The following is a 17,560-nucleotide window of genomic DNA, read 5'->3' on the forward strand; positions in this document are numbered from 1 at the left end:
CCTGGCTGAAGTCGGACGCTCAACCGACCGAGCCACCCAGGCGCCCCGATTTTCTTTTCCAAATTACTTATCAGTTTTACAAGGAAAATACCAGGGAAGGCATCTCTAATCAGCTAACCCATGAAACCATGTCTTATGAAACACAAACAAGGCTGGCTGAAATTCTGATGGAATTCACGATCTGGCGGATGATGGGAGAAAGCAGATGTCACACAGGCGCCAGTGAATTATTTGTTGAAGCACCTTGAACTAAGCACAAGGAGCTTAGCCGCCGTTGGTAACTGGTTAGGTGTGTGATGTGTGTGACCTTACGGGACAGTCTGAATTCAAGGATTTGTTTTACAAAACGTTTTGGAAAAGGGCGGCCAGGCTGACGGGCCCCATATCTGGTTTACATGTAATTTGTACGAACTATGGCGAACCCAGCCCCCTGGGGTTAGAGAGAGATCCTTAGATGGCTCAGCCCTGGACAAATGATGCCAAGTATCGTCCCAGGGAAGTACCTCCCCTCCAGGCCCAGACTGCCGAGTGTCACTACTGTAACTGCACAACTGGAGGGAGAGGGGTCTGCAGACAAGCAGCGGGCCCGGGGGCGGAGGCTGAGGGAGGAAGAGGATGTTCCCAGAAAAGGGCCCTGGATCCAGAAAGCCTGTGTCCCTTGAATTCTGAACACATACGTGGACAGTAAGAACCAGTGAAGAAGCAATCATTTAGGGTCCTGAGCTTTGAAAAATCACCATGATTATTTTATGTACAAATGCTTTCCTTTCCATGATCTACTCCTAAATGGGACGAAAATGCCTGACAGGAGTGTAGGAAGGGAGCAGACTCCTGGGGAGGAAGAAGAGCGAGAAGAGGTAAGAGAACCAGAAAGTAATCGCATTGTTGTTATTGTACAAATGCAGTTGGAAATGCCTCCTTGCTGAGCCAGGCTCCATACAAACAGCAGGTGAATCACCTCGGAAAGAATCCTCTCTGAAAGATAGCATGGTGACAGTTTTACAAAACGTGCTCGGGCAGGCCAGAGGCAGAGCGTTGTTCGGGATGCCAGAGGGCAAGGGCACGGTGCCGAGCAGGAGGGAAGAGAAGAGAACGCAGAGGTTGAAGACTAAGTCGGGGAGTGCAGTCTTGGGGCGGGCGCAGCTCTGAGTACAGCTGCTCAGGGAGAAACCTGTTTAGATAAGGTGGCTTGGCAGGAGCTGTCCCGTCTCTGCCTGGTGACAGCGGCTGGGCCTAAGATGATAAACTGGGCTGGCCCCCCTGGGTTCTGGGAACAGAGGCCGGGGCAGGGAGAGGCAGTGGTGAGGTGGGCAGGGTGGAGGCCTCAGGGCCACCCCAGACAGGGGCTCGTGGGAGTCACCTACCCTCTCTGGGCTGATATCTTCATCAAGGGTGACAGTCCCACCTGCCTGAGATGGTTGAGGACAATAGAGCGTCTGCTTTATAAAGTGCCTGCCACAGACCCTTAGGAAGATGAGGACAGTTCCGCCTGTGACACGATCTGCAGGCGGGATCCTGGTTCATCTGAAGAGAAGACCAGAAGGAAATGGAACCGCTGGGTGCTTGACGGGGACAGAACTGAGCCAGCCTGGTGCTCAAGGACAGTCCACTTGCGGATGGGCCTGGCTGTGGGAGGCGACCCCGCCTGGGAGAGGATGCTGTTTTCTGGACCCCGCCTCCCAGGCACCAGACCGGAGGGGAGACCACTGGCTGGCCTCCCTCAGCCTTGACATGCCCCCTGCGCGTTCTCTTGGTCACTGTGACAATCTGAGTGGTCTTCGGCAACCACAATGGTGGGACAGAGGCGTAGCTGTGGGCCTGGGTGGGAGAAGGCTGGCTGTCACAACTCTTCCTTGTTGCTGTCGTGGGGCTGGAGCAGCGGAGGCCCTGGGGCCAGGGGGCCACCCTCGGGCCCCTGGGCCCCGTCCTCGCGGCGCCTGCCCACGGTGGCATAGCCCTGCGGGAACCTGTGCTCCTCTCCGTGCCGCCGGAGGCTCTCAGTTCCCATGAGCCCCTGCGTTCTCAGGTACCCCTGCTGGCAGAAGGGAGGCAGCTTCTGGTGTGTTAGGGCAAACAGGAAGCAGGACTCTACACAGAAGCAAAAGGAGATAAATGAATAAGATGGAAGAGGAGGAGGGGCTGCCGACGTCCCGGGGCCTCACCCAGGCCTTGAGCTGGGAGCTCACTTTTGTGGGTACCTCCCATCCGATCTGAGTAGCCACGGATCTCGTCCCTCCCCGAGGTTCCAAGAATAGGAGGCTTCCCGGACATTCTGGAAGAACAAGGCTCCAAATGGAAAGCAAAAACCACAGATATGACTCAGCTCCCAGGGGTCTGGGCCCAACATGGTGCTCTGCAGGGAGCCAGCCCCAGCTGGGAGCTCGGCCACCCTGAAGCAGACCCCTCAGCCTTTTCTTCTAGAAGCTCCGGCTGGGGCCAGGAGCTGGGTGGTCAGTCCTATTCTGAGCTCAGAGCTGCCTGCGAGGATTTATCCACCTCAGCAATGTCTGGGTTGCACATACCGTGTGTAAAGCACTGTGCGAAGCACTGTGTTCTAAGCACCATGCGGGGCGGGCAGAGGAAACTGGTAAACCCTCGTCTGTACCACAGCAGAGAGTTGGCACACAGATCCAGTCTGCTCTATCAGGAAACAGCTGTGGATGTTTATGATTCAGAGATATGAAGAAACCACCAGAAGAGCAAGAAGCAGTTCCTTCTGGGGAATGAGGGTGTAAGTGAGAAGTCTTTTAGCTAAGCGCTTATATAACTTTCACTTACAAAACAGAAAAGACGAAACAGATAGGGGCTCAGTCTTCTCAGGGATTTAGAGACAAGATGAGAAGGAGCAAATGTCCAAAACTGTCTTGAGGCTTACATCTCAAAAACAAAAACACCCTCCCCCCCGCCCCAAACAGGCACATTACAAAGGACGTTGTGAGGCTTGCATGGGTGAACAGGCTGTAGGGAGCTACATGGATAGTATTTCCTATTTTATTTATGACTTATGCATGGACGGCCCATGGGAGAACGGTCCTGAGCAGGGAAGACCACAGGTGCAGGGGAGGACGGCGGAGCGGCAGACTTTTGGCAAGCACCACCTTCTGGTGACATACGTCACCCCTTCTGCAGGGGCCAGGGGGCGGAGGAGCCCAGCAGAATCTGGGGCCAAAGCTAGCAGCTGCACATCAGCTAAGGGGGTGGAGGAGAGCCCACTTCCCTGCCAGCTGGCCCCGAGGCGGGAGGACTCTTCCAAGGCGAAGGCAGTGACGCTCAGTGGCTTGCAGTGCTGAGCAGGATCTGGGGGGTGGGAGCCAGGAGGCTGCAAGGCCCGGATGAGGCACTGTGGTGGCCGTGCCCCAGGGTGGGATACACTCCCTAACAGGCATGGTCGTCTTCGTGTACTCCCGAAACCTCGAGAAACAGGCAGGGATTTTGTCGCTGAGATCTTTAGACCTGTATCACGTAATTTCCCGTGCAAGCGTGTGGTCACGGTTGATAGTCTGCGGATGCCAGCCCTTCAAAGCTGCTTAGCCCTGGGTTACGAATTACCTCTGAGCATCTACGTATATTTAGACTATGAATTTAAACTATTGTTTCAAGCCATCCCTCTCTTTAAAAAATTTTTTTTAATGTTTATTTTATTTATTTATTTAAAAAAAATTTTAACGTTTATTTATTTTTGAGACAGAGAGAGACAGAGCATGAACGGGGGAGGGTCAGAGAGAGAGGGAGACACAGAATCCGAAACAGGCTCCAGGCTCTGAGCTGTCAGCACAGAGCCCGACACGGGGCTCGAACTCATGGGCCGCAAGATCGTGACCTGAGCTGAAGTCGGATGCCCAACCGACTGAGCCACCCAGGTGCTCTTAATGGTTATTTTTGAGAGAGAGAGAGAGAGAGAGAGAGAGACAGACAGACTGTGAGTGGGGGGCGGGCAGAGAGAGAGGGAGATACAGAATCTGAAGCAGGCTCCAGGCTCTGAGCTGTTAGCACAGAGCCCAACGCGGGGCTGGAACTCATGAACTGTGAGATCATGACCTGAGCTGAAGCTGGATGCTTAACCGACTAAGCCACCCAGGCGCCCCAAGCCATCTCTCTTAATATACGCATTTTTATTTCAAAGTTGACTGAGGCTGTTGAGAGGATACCGACCATCTCTAACCTGATTTGATAGCAATAGTGCCTGATATACAACTGATGTTCAAAAGATGTTTGCTGAACACAAAAGAGTGGATGTCCTAGGCATTCGGGGGGTTTAAAAAAAAGACAAAAATTTGGCTTGTTTCAATTAGTTCTCCCTCTGGATCATCAGACTTCTGTCAATGCTATCTTCCAGTTCACCAATTCTCTCTTCACCTCTGTCTAAAGTGCTACTTTATCTTTCGGTTGAGTTTCTAATTACACATTTTTTTCACTTCCAGAAGTCTTACTTGGATCTTTCTGAAAGCTGACCAGTCAATCATATTTTTAAGAATCTGTTTGTTTCCTTATATGTTTAATTTTTTTAAAATTTATCTTAAAGTTTATCTATTTTGAGAGGGTGCGAGTGAGTGCACATGCATGAACAGGGGAGGGGCAGAGAGAGACAGAGAGAGTCCCAAGCAGGCTCCACGCTGCCAGTGCAGAGTCTGACTTGGGGCTCAAACTCCCCAACTGTGAGATCACGACCTGAGCTGAAATCAAGAGTCAGATGCTTAACTGACTGAGCCACCCAGGCGCTCCATTTTTCTTACATTATTTTAGACAGACTTTGTCTCCTCTGTTTGTAACTCTTCCAATTCCCACAGTTTTTTTGGTTTGATCCCACAGTTTGTTTTTTCTACTGACGCTCCCTCGTGTCACACATTTGTGTCCTTATATGTTAAGTGCTTTTTGCTTGGTGGGGGAGGGACACGGGTTCACCTGAACCTGGAGCTTCATCTGTGGGAATGTTTTTTTGAGCCCTAGTTTTAAAGTGTGTTTCTTCACAGAAGACTTGCATTTTGGTGTGAAGTTTGGCCCCAAACTCACATGAGCGAGGCTTAGTGGTTAGAAATTCTCAGGAGAGGGGCGCCTGGGTGGCTCAGTCGGTTGAGCGTCCGACTTCGGCTCAGGTCATGATCTCGCGGTCTGTGAGTTCGAGCCCCGCATCAGGCTCTGTGCTGATGGCTCAGAGCCTGGAGCCTGCTTCGGATTCTGTGTCTCCCTCTCTCTCTGACCCTCCCCCGCTCATGCTCCTGTCTCTCTCTCTCTGTCAAAAATAAATAAAACATTAAAAAAAAAAATTAAAAAAAAAAAAGAAATTCTCAGGAGAAATTCTCCCTTACTCTACCCAGAGCCCAAAAGCATGAGCCTCCATCATCTTCTCTTGGGAGTGTTTTGTGCCTCCTAGTGGATCCACTGAGATCCAAGTTTATGTGAGAGTCTCTAAACAGACCTCCTACCCTGCTGCTTTACCTTCCCACCCGCAAGTGCTGTCAGTTACCCGGGCTCTAGGCTACTGATGATTGGTGACAGACCACGTCCAGCAATGGCCTTATGCTTTTCCTAGCATCCGGCCTCTGGAGAATTCCCTTTTTTTCCTGCCGGTTCTTTAAAAGTGACATTTGGGGCTCAGTCAGTTGAGCGTCTCTTGATTTCAGCTCAGGTCATGATCCCAAGGTCATGATCCCAAGGTCATGGGATCGAGCCCCGCATCGGGTTCCACGCTGAGCACAGAGCCTGCTTGGGATTCTCTCTCGCTCTTTCTCCCTCCCTCTGCCCCTCTCCCCCTCTCCCCAGCTTTCTCTCTCTCTAAAATAAATAAAATGAAAAAAAAATTAAACAAAAATGACATTCAATTCAGCAACTTCAGGTGTGCTGTCCTGGGAGAGATTTCTGCGGACATCTAGTCTACGCCGTGGATAACCGAATTCTCAAGTTTAGATTTCTAGATGTGAATCCTGAAACCTCAGGGGAAACGGATCTACCTGGTCTTCTTTCAACCTCCAGCTCACTGACTCTGTCCTTCTAGGAACTTAAGTTACCTGCATAGAAGCTTCGCAGATCGGTGTCCAAACAGTTCTCCAGGAAGCGCCTCAGAGGTAAGATGTGCCCCACCGGGGCGGTCCAGTCCGTCAAGAAATCTTCCACGATGTGGTGGATGGCCGTGGGCCGAGGCAGGGCCCAGTCGGCAGGGCGGAACCTCACCTCCTGCTCTGTGGGGACGAGAGGGGAGACGGGTCAGGGCCCGGCGGGCTCCCGTCCTGGAGCTGACAGCGTGGTTCCCACACATCCCAGGTGCTTCCCGCGCTCCCTCACGCTCGGCTCGCCGGCCACACTCTGCGCTGGGCAGCGGCCGGCCTGTTCAACGGCCATCTCTGTTTGCAAGGTTGGCAAGAGGGAGGGACTGGACCTGTTCCTTGTGGTATCGGAAAGCGGAACCAAGACTAATTACTTGCACTTGGTGTTTTTCTAAGACGCGCATGGACTGAGGGCCACGGTGATTGCTTCAGAGCTGCTCTTTCTCTGAGGAGACTCAGAGGCCCCGCGAGAAGGGTCTGGGGGCTCATCTAGTCCAGCTTCCCAGCTGGTGTGGACTCCCTGGCAGACGGCCATGAAGTCGCGACTCAACCATCCTCATACTGGGAAGCTCGATGTCCAGGGGCGACCCATTCCACTGCTGGACAGCTTTGAGTAGGAGTCACTCCTGATTCTGAATAGAAGCCTGCGCTCCTGTCACTTTGACCTGCTGATACTACCTCTGCCTGTTTTTAGAATACCTCTTCCCAGGGACAGCTCTTTAGTTTCCGGAGCAGGAATCACATTCCCCAGCGGGGAGGGGAGTTCATCTGTTGGTAGCTACTCTGTGCCAAGCACCGTGCTGACATTCTGTGTTTTCAGTTTTTGTTTTAAAGACTTTATCTTATTAAAAAAAAAAATTTTTTTTTTACATTTACTTATTTTTGAGAGAGACAGAGAGACAGAGCATGAGCAGGGGAGGGGCAGGCAGAGAGAGACACACACACACACACACACACAGAATCGGAAGCAGGCTCCAGGCTTTGAGCTGTCAGCACAGAGCCCGATGCAGGGACTGAACCCATGAACTGTGGGATCATGACCTGACCTGAAGTAGGATGCTTAACTGACTGAGCCACTTGGGTGCCCCAAGACTTTGTTTAAAAAAAATTTTTTTTAATGTTTATTTTTGAGAGAGAGACAAAGCGTGGGCAGGGGAGGGGCAGAGAGAGTGAGAGAGTAAGAGAGAGCGAGAGATTGAGACAGACACAGAATCTGAAACAGGCTCCAGGCTCTGAGCTGTCAGCACAGAGCCCAACACAGGGCTCGAACTCATGAGCTGTGAGATCATTGGCCTGAACCGAAGTTGGATGCTTAACCGACTGAGACACCCAAGCACCCCTATTTTATTTTTAAGTAATCTCTACGCTCAGTGTGGGGGCTTGAACTCACAACCTCAAGATTAAGAGTCGGATGCTCTAGTGAGTGAGCCAGCTGGGTGCCCCACGTTCTGTGTTTCTTTTTTTTTTTTAATCTCGTTTATCTTCACACAATTCTATTGTTAGCCCCACTTTACAAATGAGGAAGCGGAGGCTCAGAGAGTGTAGGTAACGGTCCAAGGCCACACAGCAAGGAAAGGGCAGCCTGGGAACGCTGCCCGGCTTTTCTGCGCTTTTTATGCTGCACGCCTGTGTTAACCACGTCCGGCTCCTTTCCCTGCGCCCTCTGAGAGTCAGTCTCCAGGTCCCCTCCCCCTCCACGCTCAGCCTCCCTTGGAGACACAGAGCAAGACCGTGGCGCCTGGAGGAGATCACGACACTCCACGTGTGGCCTGCCCAGGTCACGGTACGCGCCAGAACCTGGGAACGTCGTTTCTCATTCGTGGACCCTGTGCCTCGTTTGCTCTGTGGGCGGAGTCCCCAGTGCCCTCCCCGCCCCGTGTCCTCCTGTCAGCTGAAAGTGTTGTGTGAGGGCTTAGCGGTGACAAGGTAACGGGCAGCGGGGGCCGAGCGGTGTCGGGGGACAGCAGAGGTCTGGCTCACCAGTGGGGAGGTGCCTATAGTAGTAGATGACGGGGTGGAGGAAGTTGGACTGCCACGCGTCTTCCGTGTGCCCCACGGACCGGTCATGAAAGAAGACGTCCTTGTCGGGCCCAGAGAAATTTCTGCCATACTCCATGTTGATGACGAAGAGCCCGTGCCTGGCCCTCCTTCCTGTGATGGTCTCCAGCTGGGCCAGCATCTGCACGGGGAGCTCCTCCAGGTACTCAAACGCCGTGGCGTTCCTGGGGATAAGGGCAGCGCGGGTGGCCAAGACCCTCAGTGCCGCGGCAGAGGTGGGGTGGGCGCGTGCGCGTGCCTCTCGTGCAATTGTCTACGGGCTCCGATTGTTCTGCACACACCTCACTTGAGCCTTACTGTCACAGCTGAACCCCGACTTACACAGGAGACAGATTCCAGAAAACTCTGAGTAACCTGAAAGGTATCTGGGGAAAGGGTGACCCGGGCTGAGAGGCCAGTCACGGAAAAGCCCCGGGAGGGAGCCTGGGTGTCTTCGAGGGACGGGAGGCAGGCTGGCCTCGAGCAGAGGGGCAGGAGAAGGGCTGGGGGCAGGTCGAGGAGGGCTTGTGGGTGCCATGACGGGAACGCTCGGTTTCACGTGGGTTCTCCCACTCGCTTTCTCCCTGAGAAGGGAAGGCCACCGGCCCCTGGAGAGTGCTGTGCAGAGATGAACGTGTGTGACTCCGGTTTTAAGAGGACCGCCCGGCCGCTGTGTTGAAAGCAGACCACGGGCAGAGGTGCGAGGCTGTAGGTGGTTCAGGTGAGAGATGCTGGGGGGCTGGACCAAGGCGGCGCCACCGGGGCGGGTGAGGGGTGGTCAGATTCTTGACAGAATTTGAAGGCAGCGCTTACGGGGTGTGGGGCAAGTCGGAGTGTGGAGAGTGGGTATGGAAGAGAGGAGTCAGGGTGCGGGGTACCTTGTGCTGAGCACAAGCGAATTCCTCGCGTGTCCTTGAACTTGGAGAGCTGTTGCCCTCCCTGGCTTTGGGTCGGGCTGCTCCCTCTGAGAGATGCCCCCTGCATCTGACCTGTCCTCTGAGCACCCTTCTCCGTCCCTGCTCTGCTGTGTGTCTGTGATCTGCCACCTGTCACTTAACCGATAAGGAGACAACACGGTCCTGGCCTGAGGGAGACCCTTCACCCGCATCGCTGCGGTTTACTGCCCATCCGCTCAGTGCCAAGTGCGGTCCACCAGTTACCTTTACTCCTGCCTGCAACGTAAAGGTTATTATCCCCATTCCGCAGATGCGAGAAAGGCTCAGAGAGGCTAAGTGACTTGCCCAAGGTCACATAGGCAGAAGGCGGCAGAGCTGGGAGGCACACCCAGGTCCATCTGTCTGTCGAGCTTGTGGTGTTGATTTCATTGATTTCCACCCCCCCCCGCCCCCGTCCCCTGAAGGCTTCACTTAGGAGGGAACCACTGGGCCACTCCATGCCAGGGATAGGCAGAGAAGAGCTCCGACCCGTGAATGGTGGAGCTGGGCTACTCACTCCTTCAGCAGGACGACATCGGCCAGCACGCCGAACATCTGGTAGAGCCCAGAAGCCTCGTTGATGCGCCGGACGATGGAGCTCGTCAGCTGTGAGACGGGGTGCTCGGTGGAGGGCCAGGCGACGCCGTGGTGGCGATGCTCCAGCAGGCGGTGGACGGCACGCGCTGAAATGGCCAGAGGGAGGAACAGCATGCCATACTTCAGATTTCATCTTTCACCACCCCGAGGGACGCACGGCCCCTGTCAACCTCTTGGGGCTCAATAACGCTTGTGTGCGGGGCTCCAAAATGCCTCCAGCGGGGCGCCTGGGTGGCTCAGTCGGTTAAGCATCCGACTGTTGACTTCGGCTCACGTCATGATCCCACAGTTTGTGAGTCCAAAGGCCGTGCTGGGCTCCGTGCTGGCAACTTGGAGCCTGCTTGGGATTCTCTCCATCTCTTCTCTTGCTGGCCCTCCCCAGCTCTTACTCTGTCTCTCAAAATAAATAAACTTAAAAAAAAAAAAAAAGAACATGCCTTTGGAGCAGAGTCAGTCAAGGTTTCCCACCAAGGGCCAGATGGGCCGTATTTTGGGCTCTACAGCCCGGTCGGCCGGACTACTCAGTTCTGCTTCCGGCGCAAAAACAGCCCGAGTGGGTACCTGAATGGATGGGAGTGGCTGGATCTGGCTCCAGGCCAGAGTGGGCCCGGCCCCGCTTTAGGCCCCCTGCACGTGGATGTCCCACGCTACCCCTCACAGGTGCTAGGTCAACCCCGGACCCTGAGCCTCCCTCTGACCCCGCTCGCTCCCCTTCCCGGGGTTTTGTTCCCCTCAGAGACTCCCAGCTGGGAAACCTTTCAGTGCCTCCCGTCCTCCAGAGTCTAAATCCAAGCTGTCCCTAAATTCTACTGATGGAAGGACAGCACAGTGACAGCTGTCTGAAATGACAGGGAGATGTTCTGCCGCATATCTGGGGCTGCCGTGCACAGTTGTGGGATCGGGCTTGCTCTTCCAAAACAAATCAACACGATATCCAAATCCGAGAAAGGCAAGAACACAGACAGACCACGCGCGTGATGGGAGACTCAGCTGGCCAACAGTCACGGGAGAAGCTGTTCGGCCTCCCCAGGTACCCGACTCTGGAGGAAACGATGGCTAAGCTGAGTTTTGCACAAGGTCGAGGAACTGTGCAGCCAGTGGGGTCTGGGGAGGGTGCCCTGACAAAAGGGGCCACAATCTTGGGAGAGCCTGGCACGTTCTGAAAAGCAGGCAAGGGACCAGGCTGGAAAGGTGAGCTGGCAGGGGCCTGGCAAAGCTTGGAGCGGCATGCCAAGGAGCTGGAGCCTTCCCCGGGGGGAGGAGGGGAGCCACTAAGAGCGGCTTAAGCTGTAAGCAGGGGAAAGAGAAGATTTTTTTGTTTGTTTATAGGAAGGGTGTTTTGGCAGGCAGCTGGAAGAGAAACACGAGGGGGCCGGGCCGGGCGTCTGGCCTGTCCTTCCGTGTGGTATTGGTCTGTGCCGTTCACATTTTATCTTCTGTTGCTTTCCTCTGCCTTACTGTTTGCTTCTGGTCTCCCGTGGGACCTGTTTCTCGGGTCTGAGCAGGATGTGTGGGCCACGTCACCCCTCCCCCAGCAGGATCCTCAGCCGGTAGTAGTGACCACACAGCAACCCAGGACTGCTTCCCATTTGCCTGGAGCTTCGTGGTCGGCTGTGAGCTTTAGAATCAGACACGTGTGCATTCGTATTACCCTTCTGCCAACTGGCTCGGTGACTCTGGGCAAGTTACTTAAGTTCTCTGTGCCCCAGTTTCCTTATCTGGAAAAATGGTGCAGAAATAACAGGGGTGCCGTGAGAATTAACTACGTGAGCTGGGGAAAGGTCAGGGGACCGAAGGAAGGAGGTGGGGGGGGGGGGGCAGGATCTGTCAGGAGAGCAGGTGCAGGGAGGGTAACATGCATGGGAACAATGACGAAGGCTTTTTTTTTTCTGTAAGAAATTTTTTTTTAACGTTTATTTTTGACACAGAGAAAGAAAGTGAGCAGGGGAGGGGAAGAGAGAGAGGGAGACACAGAATGTGAAGCAGGCTTCAGGATCTGAACTACCAGCACCGAGCCCGACGTAGGGCTCAAACCCACAGACCGTGAGATCAGGACCTGAGCCAAAGTGAGATCATGACCTGAGCCGAAGTCGGACACTTAACTGACTGAGCCACCCAGGCGCCACAAGGATTTCTTATCGGGGAGACACAGCTAAAGGGACAGATGCTTCTCCTTCTGAGTGTGTGTGTTTGTATTCGATCTGCGGATATTTTGGCTTACAGACGGCAAATACTCTCTCTGGTTTCCTTCTCCGACAGCACCCATCACCCGTGGGCCATAAAATACATTGTCTGGAAATCAAACATGGTTACTTTTCCCTGCCAAACAGGAAGGATAGTCAAATGCAAAAATGAACATTAAGCCACTGGGAGTCATCAAATTAAACACGGAAGTGCCAGGATGCGGGAAGCCTTGTGGTATCTATGGCAAAGTCAACTGGTCCACATAACACTCACCATGCAACCAAGTACCCATCCAATAGCCCGCCTGAGGTGCAGAAAATTTATACTCTCACGACTGATTTAATTTGACCGCAATTTTGACTGAAATTTTTTGGTACCCAGAGAATCTGTGTGTAATGCTTCATAGCTACAGGTCCCCGGGTATTGCCTTATTTAGTCCTTACAACAGCCCCGAGGGTGGAAAGTTCACCTCGATTACATCTCTGATGTCAGGCCGTCCAGATGAGGCTTCTAGAGAGGTCATAAAGCCTCACCTCTCAGACCACCCAGCGGGGGAGGAACCCACATCAGCACCCACCAAGCTTGGCCTTCTCGCCAATACCTGGTACCTCGCTGGCATGGGATTCAAGCATGTAACTTGCCAACTCCCAATGTACTTAACTTTCATACCTTATCTGACGCTTTCCTAGACAAATTACTCAGACCACAAAAACATGCTGCCATCTGTCCCGAACAGATCGACCTATCGACTACTGATAAGCAATCTCATCAAGGCTGCTGGAAATCAGGAGTATGTTTATAAACCTTGGGGTTTATTCTCTCTGCCGGGCTCACCTGTGTATCGGAATCCATGAATGAAGCCCCCGGCTGATTTCCGGTAATCCACTGAGTGGCTGGCGGTACCCAGGACAAAGAGACCCCGGCTTCCTTTGGACTCATAGCTAGCTTTCACCAGCGGGTACTTCTTGCTGAACTCACCTCCAGAAGACAGTCGGAGGGACCTGTGAGCGGAAAGTGTGGTTAACAGAAATCACTGCTGTGTATGAAACACGTATGCTGCGCTCAGCCCTGCGCTAAGTCTAAGTGCTTTATATCCCTTGTTGCATTTAAACCACAACATGACCTTGGAAGGTGGGTATGATTATCTCTACTTAACAGACGGGGATAACCGAGGCTCAGGTTGAAGTTGTGGCGGGTCAGGGATGGGGCCAGGATTCAAGCCTGACTGGAGGCTTAGGCTCTGGGCTCTGACTTAATGGGATGGCAGTCTGGTTGAGGCCTTCCAGCTTCTCCTTGTCCGCCCGTGCTCTGGCCAGAGAAAAGTGAGACACTGGACGGATTCTTTAATACCAAACTTGCCAAGGTACTGGGGCAGCGATGTCTAAAGGAAGGTAGTTCACAATCGTGACGTTGGCAGCTACCATTTTATTAAGCATATAACATGTGCCGAGTACTTTCTGGATTAATCCTCACAGTGGCCCTGTGAGAAAATAGGATCCTCGTTTTAGTGATGAAGAGACCGGACGCAGCACGGTTAAGTAACTGTCCCAGAGCCCGCAGATTTGCCAAGTGGAGAATCTCAGACTGACACCAGTGCCTGCGTCCTTAGCCACCTTGCAGCAAATTCACCATTTTATTCTGCCTCGGCTCATCTTCCCCTCTCTCCAGTGGAAGATCACAACGCAGACAAAGACCCGCCGTTGCTGCTGCTACCCGATGGAGGGCCTCAGGGCCTTCGGTCCCTGTGAGGACAGACAGCTCATGTCCTGGGTGGGAGATGAGGCAGCAGCTACATCCGCTGTGACGGCGCAGTCCTGAAAGCCGTCGCTGGCCCACTGGATGGTGACTCTCCACCCCCCCCCCCCAGGGGAGATATCAGAAGGGATTTGCTAAGTGATCCCAGCTCCTCCCCCGTTTGGACTCACTTATCGAAAATGGAGAAGTCGAAGTTCCAGCCCAGGCAGCGGATGACCCGGTCGTAGGCCACGCGCATGGCGAAGTTGTCATTGTCGTCCTGGGGGAGGGTGATGGCGTCGGTGCTCTGGTTGCCTTCCTCCAGGAAGAACTTCAGGGTGACGCGGAACTTGCCCTCACGGTCCTTCACGATGGCCAGATCCGTCAGGTCGGACTCCAGCAACCCGTCCAAGGACTTCAGCTGGTAGGTGTCCAGCAGGCCGTTGTTGATGGCCCTGGGGCCCAAGGGAAATGCCAAGAGAGAGAAAGGAGTCTGTACGGGGGACAAGGAGGCTCAGAGGAAGGGGTGGTTGGTCCGGTGGGGTCAGGAAGGGCTTTCGATCCACAAGCAGCCGCGCAGCATACCTGAGGTCTCCAACATAGTGGGTGGCCCAGGACAGCCGGACGCGGGAGCGACTCAGCATGTGGATGAAGTTGGTGACACCCAAGATGTTCTCTGCGGTCTCAAAGGCAGAGTTCCCCCGCCCCAGGATCAGCACATTCTGACCCTCGAAGTCCTTGGGGTCCACGGAGACAGACTCGTATCCCTCCGTGTATTCGGAGCCCGGGAAGTCAACCTGGTTGGGGACCGACAAACCGGTGGCTACCAGAAGGACGCTGCAGGGAGGGGACAGAGGGAAGATGGCTTAGTCTCTCAGCCGTAAGACTACTACGTGAAAAGCATTCCTTGGATTAGCTGCCTGGCTCGCCTGCCTCGCGCAGGCTGCTGGCTCCTGAAAGAACACAGGAGAACATCCATTCCTTCATCCATTTAGGAACCCACCCCCGAGTATCAGAGACGTGACCCCCACCCTTGCTGAGCCCACCCTAGCGGACAGTCTCCTTTCCATGTTCCTGGGATGATCCCAGACATGAGAATCAACCTGACTCCCTGAGGTGACACGTGAGAAATCGAATCGTTCACCTAATTTTGGACACAGCCGTTAGGGCCACTGTCACCCTCAGGGGTGCAAGGGTCCAAGCTGGCACTACCCTTCTTTCCCCGGGGCTGTAACAAGCAAGGAGCAAGGCTGGGCCTCCGGCAAAAGGCATGAGAATTTGAACTCTGGGCACCTGCCTGGAGCTGGGTGTCAGGCTAATGGCCAGGAAGGGCGGGGGCAGTCTGGTATAGCAGAAACAGGTTTTGGGGTCAGGAAGACACAGCCTGGGTCAGACTGCAGCTGGACCGCTTATAAACTGTGTGACACAGTGCCGGTTAATCAACTTCTCTGGGCCTCAATTCTTCATCTGTAAAACTGGGACCAGAGAACTCCCCGCCAGGTTCCTTGCGGGGATTAAATAAGGGCAGTGCGGTGCGTGACCCCGAGTTTGGGCTGTCTACACAATATCGGGCTTTGTCCCAAGCCAAAGCCAGCCAACACCGAATGCTGGTGGCATTGCCTGTTGGACCTCTCACTCTTGTTCGGTCCTGAAATCCCACCGAGCCCATCCAACACTTGCTGGATGTTTTTCCCACAATGTATTTTGGGGAACACCAGTTCTAGGAGATGCTCTGCCAAAAGAGCTTTGTGGGTACATATGTTTAGGCAATGCTGAATGCCCAGTGCCAGAGTGCCACAGTGAACACGAAGATCTTAAACACTGACAAATCCTGCAGGAAAGAGCTGGTAAGTACCTTCCACGCACATTCGATCATAATTTTTTTGGACACATTTGGGCAACGTTGGGTGAGCTGAACCTCTTAGCACTGGATTTCAGTGGGAGCAAGGAGTGGCAGAAATGCGCATATTTTCTCATTTCTTCCAAACCTACCCGCCAACCAAGGGGTGGCAGCAGATCGGCTCCGGGGCCAGGTTCCTTACCTGCACCGGTGTGCATGGCCCATCTGGTCCGTCAGGATGAAGTAATGGCCGTTCCAGGCCTGCCGATCCTTGTTCAGAGTGACGTGGGCAATGGTCGTGTTGTACAGCACGTGGAGCCCCAGCCTGTCTGCGAAGTCATCCAGGTAGCGCACCATGTCGCCCGCATCGGGGAAGTAGGCGCTGGAGTAGTGTCTGAAGAGCAGCCGGGGGTCGTGGCTGAGCAGAGAGTTCCAGTCGTGGCGGAGGTTGAACTCGGCGTTGGCCTTGCCCGTGTGCCGCTTGTTGATGCTGATGAGCTTGCGGTGGCGTGGGTAGCGCGTGAAGAAGCTGCCGGGCCGCGGGGCGCGCTCAAACACCGCGTAGTCCCTCCCGGCCCGCTGCAGGAAGTAGGCCATCTGCAGGCCCGCGGGCCCGGCGCCCAGGACGCAGTAGTCCCGGTGCAGGGGCCCCGAGGTCGGGGCTGGGCGCAAGCACAGAGCCGGGTGCAGGGCGAAGGTCAGGAGCAGCCCGGGCGGGCCCCACAGCCCGGCCGCGGCCAAGAGGCTCATCCTGTGGCAGACCAGGGATGTGGGGCCTTGTACCCTGGTTGGTCCCTCCAGGACCGGGGAGATGGGCGAAGGGCTGGGGACCGAGAGAGGGGCAGGGACTCGCCCACCGCAATCTGAAGTCGGGCCAGGACCACACCCCAAGGCCCTCTGAGCTCATTTGCCTGCCTTCATCCTTTCAAGCTCGAATCTGGGGCTCCCCCCAGGCATCCCTAACGCCTCCATCTCCTCCAGGGCCTCGGTTCCCAGGGGTGCCACCCTCTTTCTTATTGCCATAGTAGTACGAGGGCGGGTGTTCCCCCATTCCTCCCCTAATTTGAGGGTGCCCAGCACCCTTCCCGGGCCCTCCCCAGCTGAGACCCTCGAGGTACGCCTCTTTGGCCACGCCCCCGTCCTCAGGTCCTGGACCGGAGGAGGTGTGGCCTGCACGAGCCCCGCCCCCTCCAGGTGCTGGGCGCGCCGGGCTCCCCGGTCACGTGACAGGGATGCCCCAGAACACCTGTCGCCACGCGGCGCTAGGCCGCAGTCCTGCCGGCGCGGGCTCCCCGGGGGCCGCTCCCCACGCGCGCGCGGTGCCCACGTCTGCAGCACCCACTTCCCTGCACAGAGCGTGAACGTCCCAGCCGCACGGGAGGCAGCCCGCAGTCGACTGGGGCCGCGCTCTGCCCGCGGGCGCCCCGGCGGCCCCGCCCCTCCCGCCCGGCCAATGGCAGAGGGCGGGGGTCACGTGCGCGGCGCGCAGCACGCCGGGACGGGCGGGGGGGCCGCGGGCTCCCGGCGGCGCGGGACGGGCGCGCACGTGCTGCCAGCGGGCTGGAGCCGCCAGAGGCTGGTGGCGCTGGGGATCGCGGCGCTCTTGGGGCGCCGGGCTCTAGTTTTAAAGCTGTACGTCTCCACGTGTAGGTGAGGCACAGGGGCAGGTGACTTTTGGAGATAAACCCAGTTCTTACACTCTGCTATTAACGTCGCCAAAGCCTTGTTGGCTACCCAGTTTGGGGAGTCTGGAAGCCAGGTTAGTGAAGTCAGGACAGAAAAAAGAAATTAACAGGTGTTTGCTACAGGGATTTAGTCTGTTGTTTGCAAAGTAACATCCGTGATTGGCTGACTGTCCCACCAACCCGGAGAAGCAGGCGATTCTGTTTCCTACATTGTGTAGCCACTGGCCAAAATGGAAGTTTAGGAGCGATTTGCTTGAGACCACCCAGTTCGGTGGAACCTGGGATTCACCCCTCCCCTTTTACTCCAAATTATGAGCTCTTTCCAAAAAGTTTCTAATTCATGAGTCATGTGTTGTGTTCTTGGTAATGTTGTAAACAAAGGGACCTGTGATAGGCCAGTATAGACGCAAATCCACTGCTAATTCACTGCAACTGGGTGTGGCTGAAGCACGCAACGTGGATGGCCGATGATGGAGAACCGCTTTTCGGATGAACTGGCTGATGGAG

At 55.0% G+C, this 17,560-nt stretch overlaps 1 protein-coding gene and 1 long non-coding RNA gene across 3 annotated transcripts; one reads left to right on the top strand and one right to left on the bottom strand.

The window, feature by feature from the left end:
• Nucleotides 1-227: 227 nt before the first annotated feature.
• FOXRED2 (FAD dependent oxidoreductase domain containing 2) lies at nt 228-16,816 on the bottom strand. Of its 2 annotated transcripts, XM_043563667.1 has the most exons (8): nt 15,571-16,816; nt 14,114-14,365; nt 13,720-13,983; nt 12,629-12,795; nt 9,531-9,696; nt 8,022-8,263; nt 6,006-6,176; nt 228-2,088 (listed from the first exon to the last, which is right to left on the bottom strand). In XM_043563667.1, exons 1-8 carry the CDS (start codon nt 16,116-16,118, stop codon nt 1,841-1,843), a joined length of 2,058 nt encoding a protein of 685 aa, XP_043419602.1. In that variant the 5' UTR covers nt 16,119-16,816; the 3' UTR covers nt 228-1,840. The 2 variants fall into 2 exon arrangements, with proteins under 2 accessions (XP_043419602.1, XP_043419603.1); XM_043563668.1 differs by lacking the exon at nt 8,022-8,263 and having other exon boundaries at nt 1,873-2,088; nt 15,571-16,790.
• LOC122473306 lies at nt 8,309-9,544 on the top strand. Its single transcript, XR_006294641.1, has 3 exons — nt 8,309-8,460; nt 8,671-8,799; nt 9,439-9,544. It is a non-coding gene; the product is annotated as an uncharacterized LOC122473306 (long non-coding RNA).
• Nucleotides 16,817-17,560: the final 744 nt, after the last annotated feature.

This window comes from Prionailurus bengalensis, chromosome B4 (assembly GCF_016509475.1).
Source record: "Prionailurus bengalensis isolate Pbe53 chromosome B4, Fcat_Pben_1.1_paternal_pri, whole genome shotgun sequence".
Taxonomy (NCBI): Eukaryota; Metazoa; Chordata; class Mammalia; order Carnivora; family Felidae; genus Prionailurus; species Prionailurus bengalensis.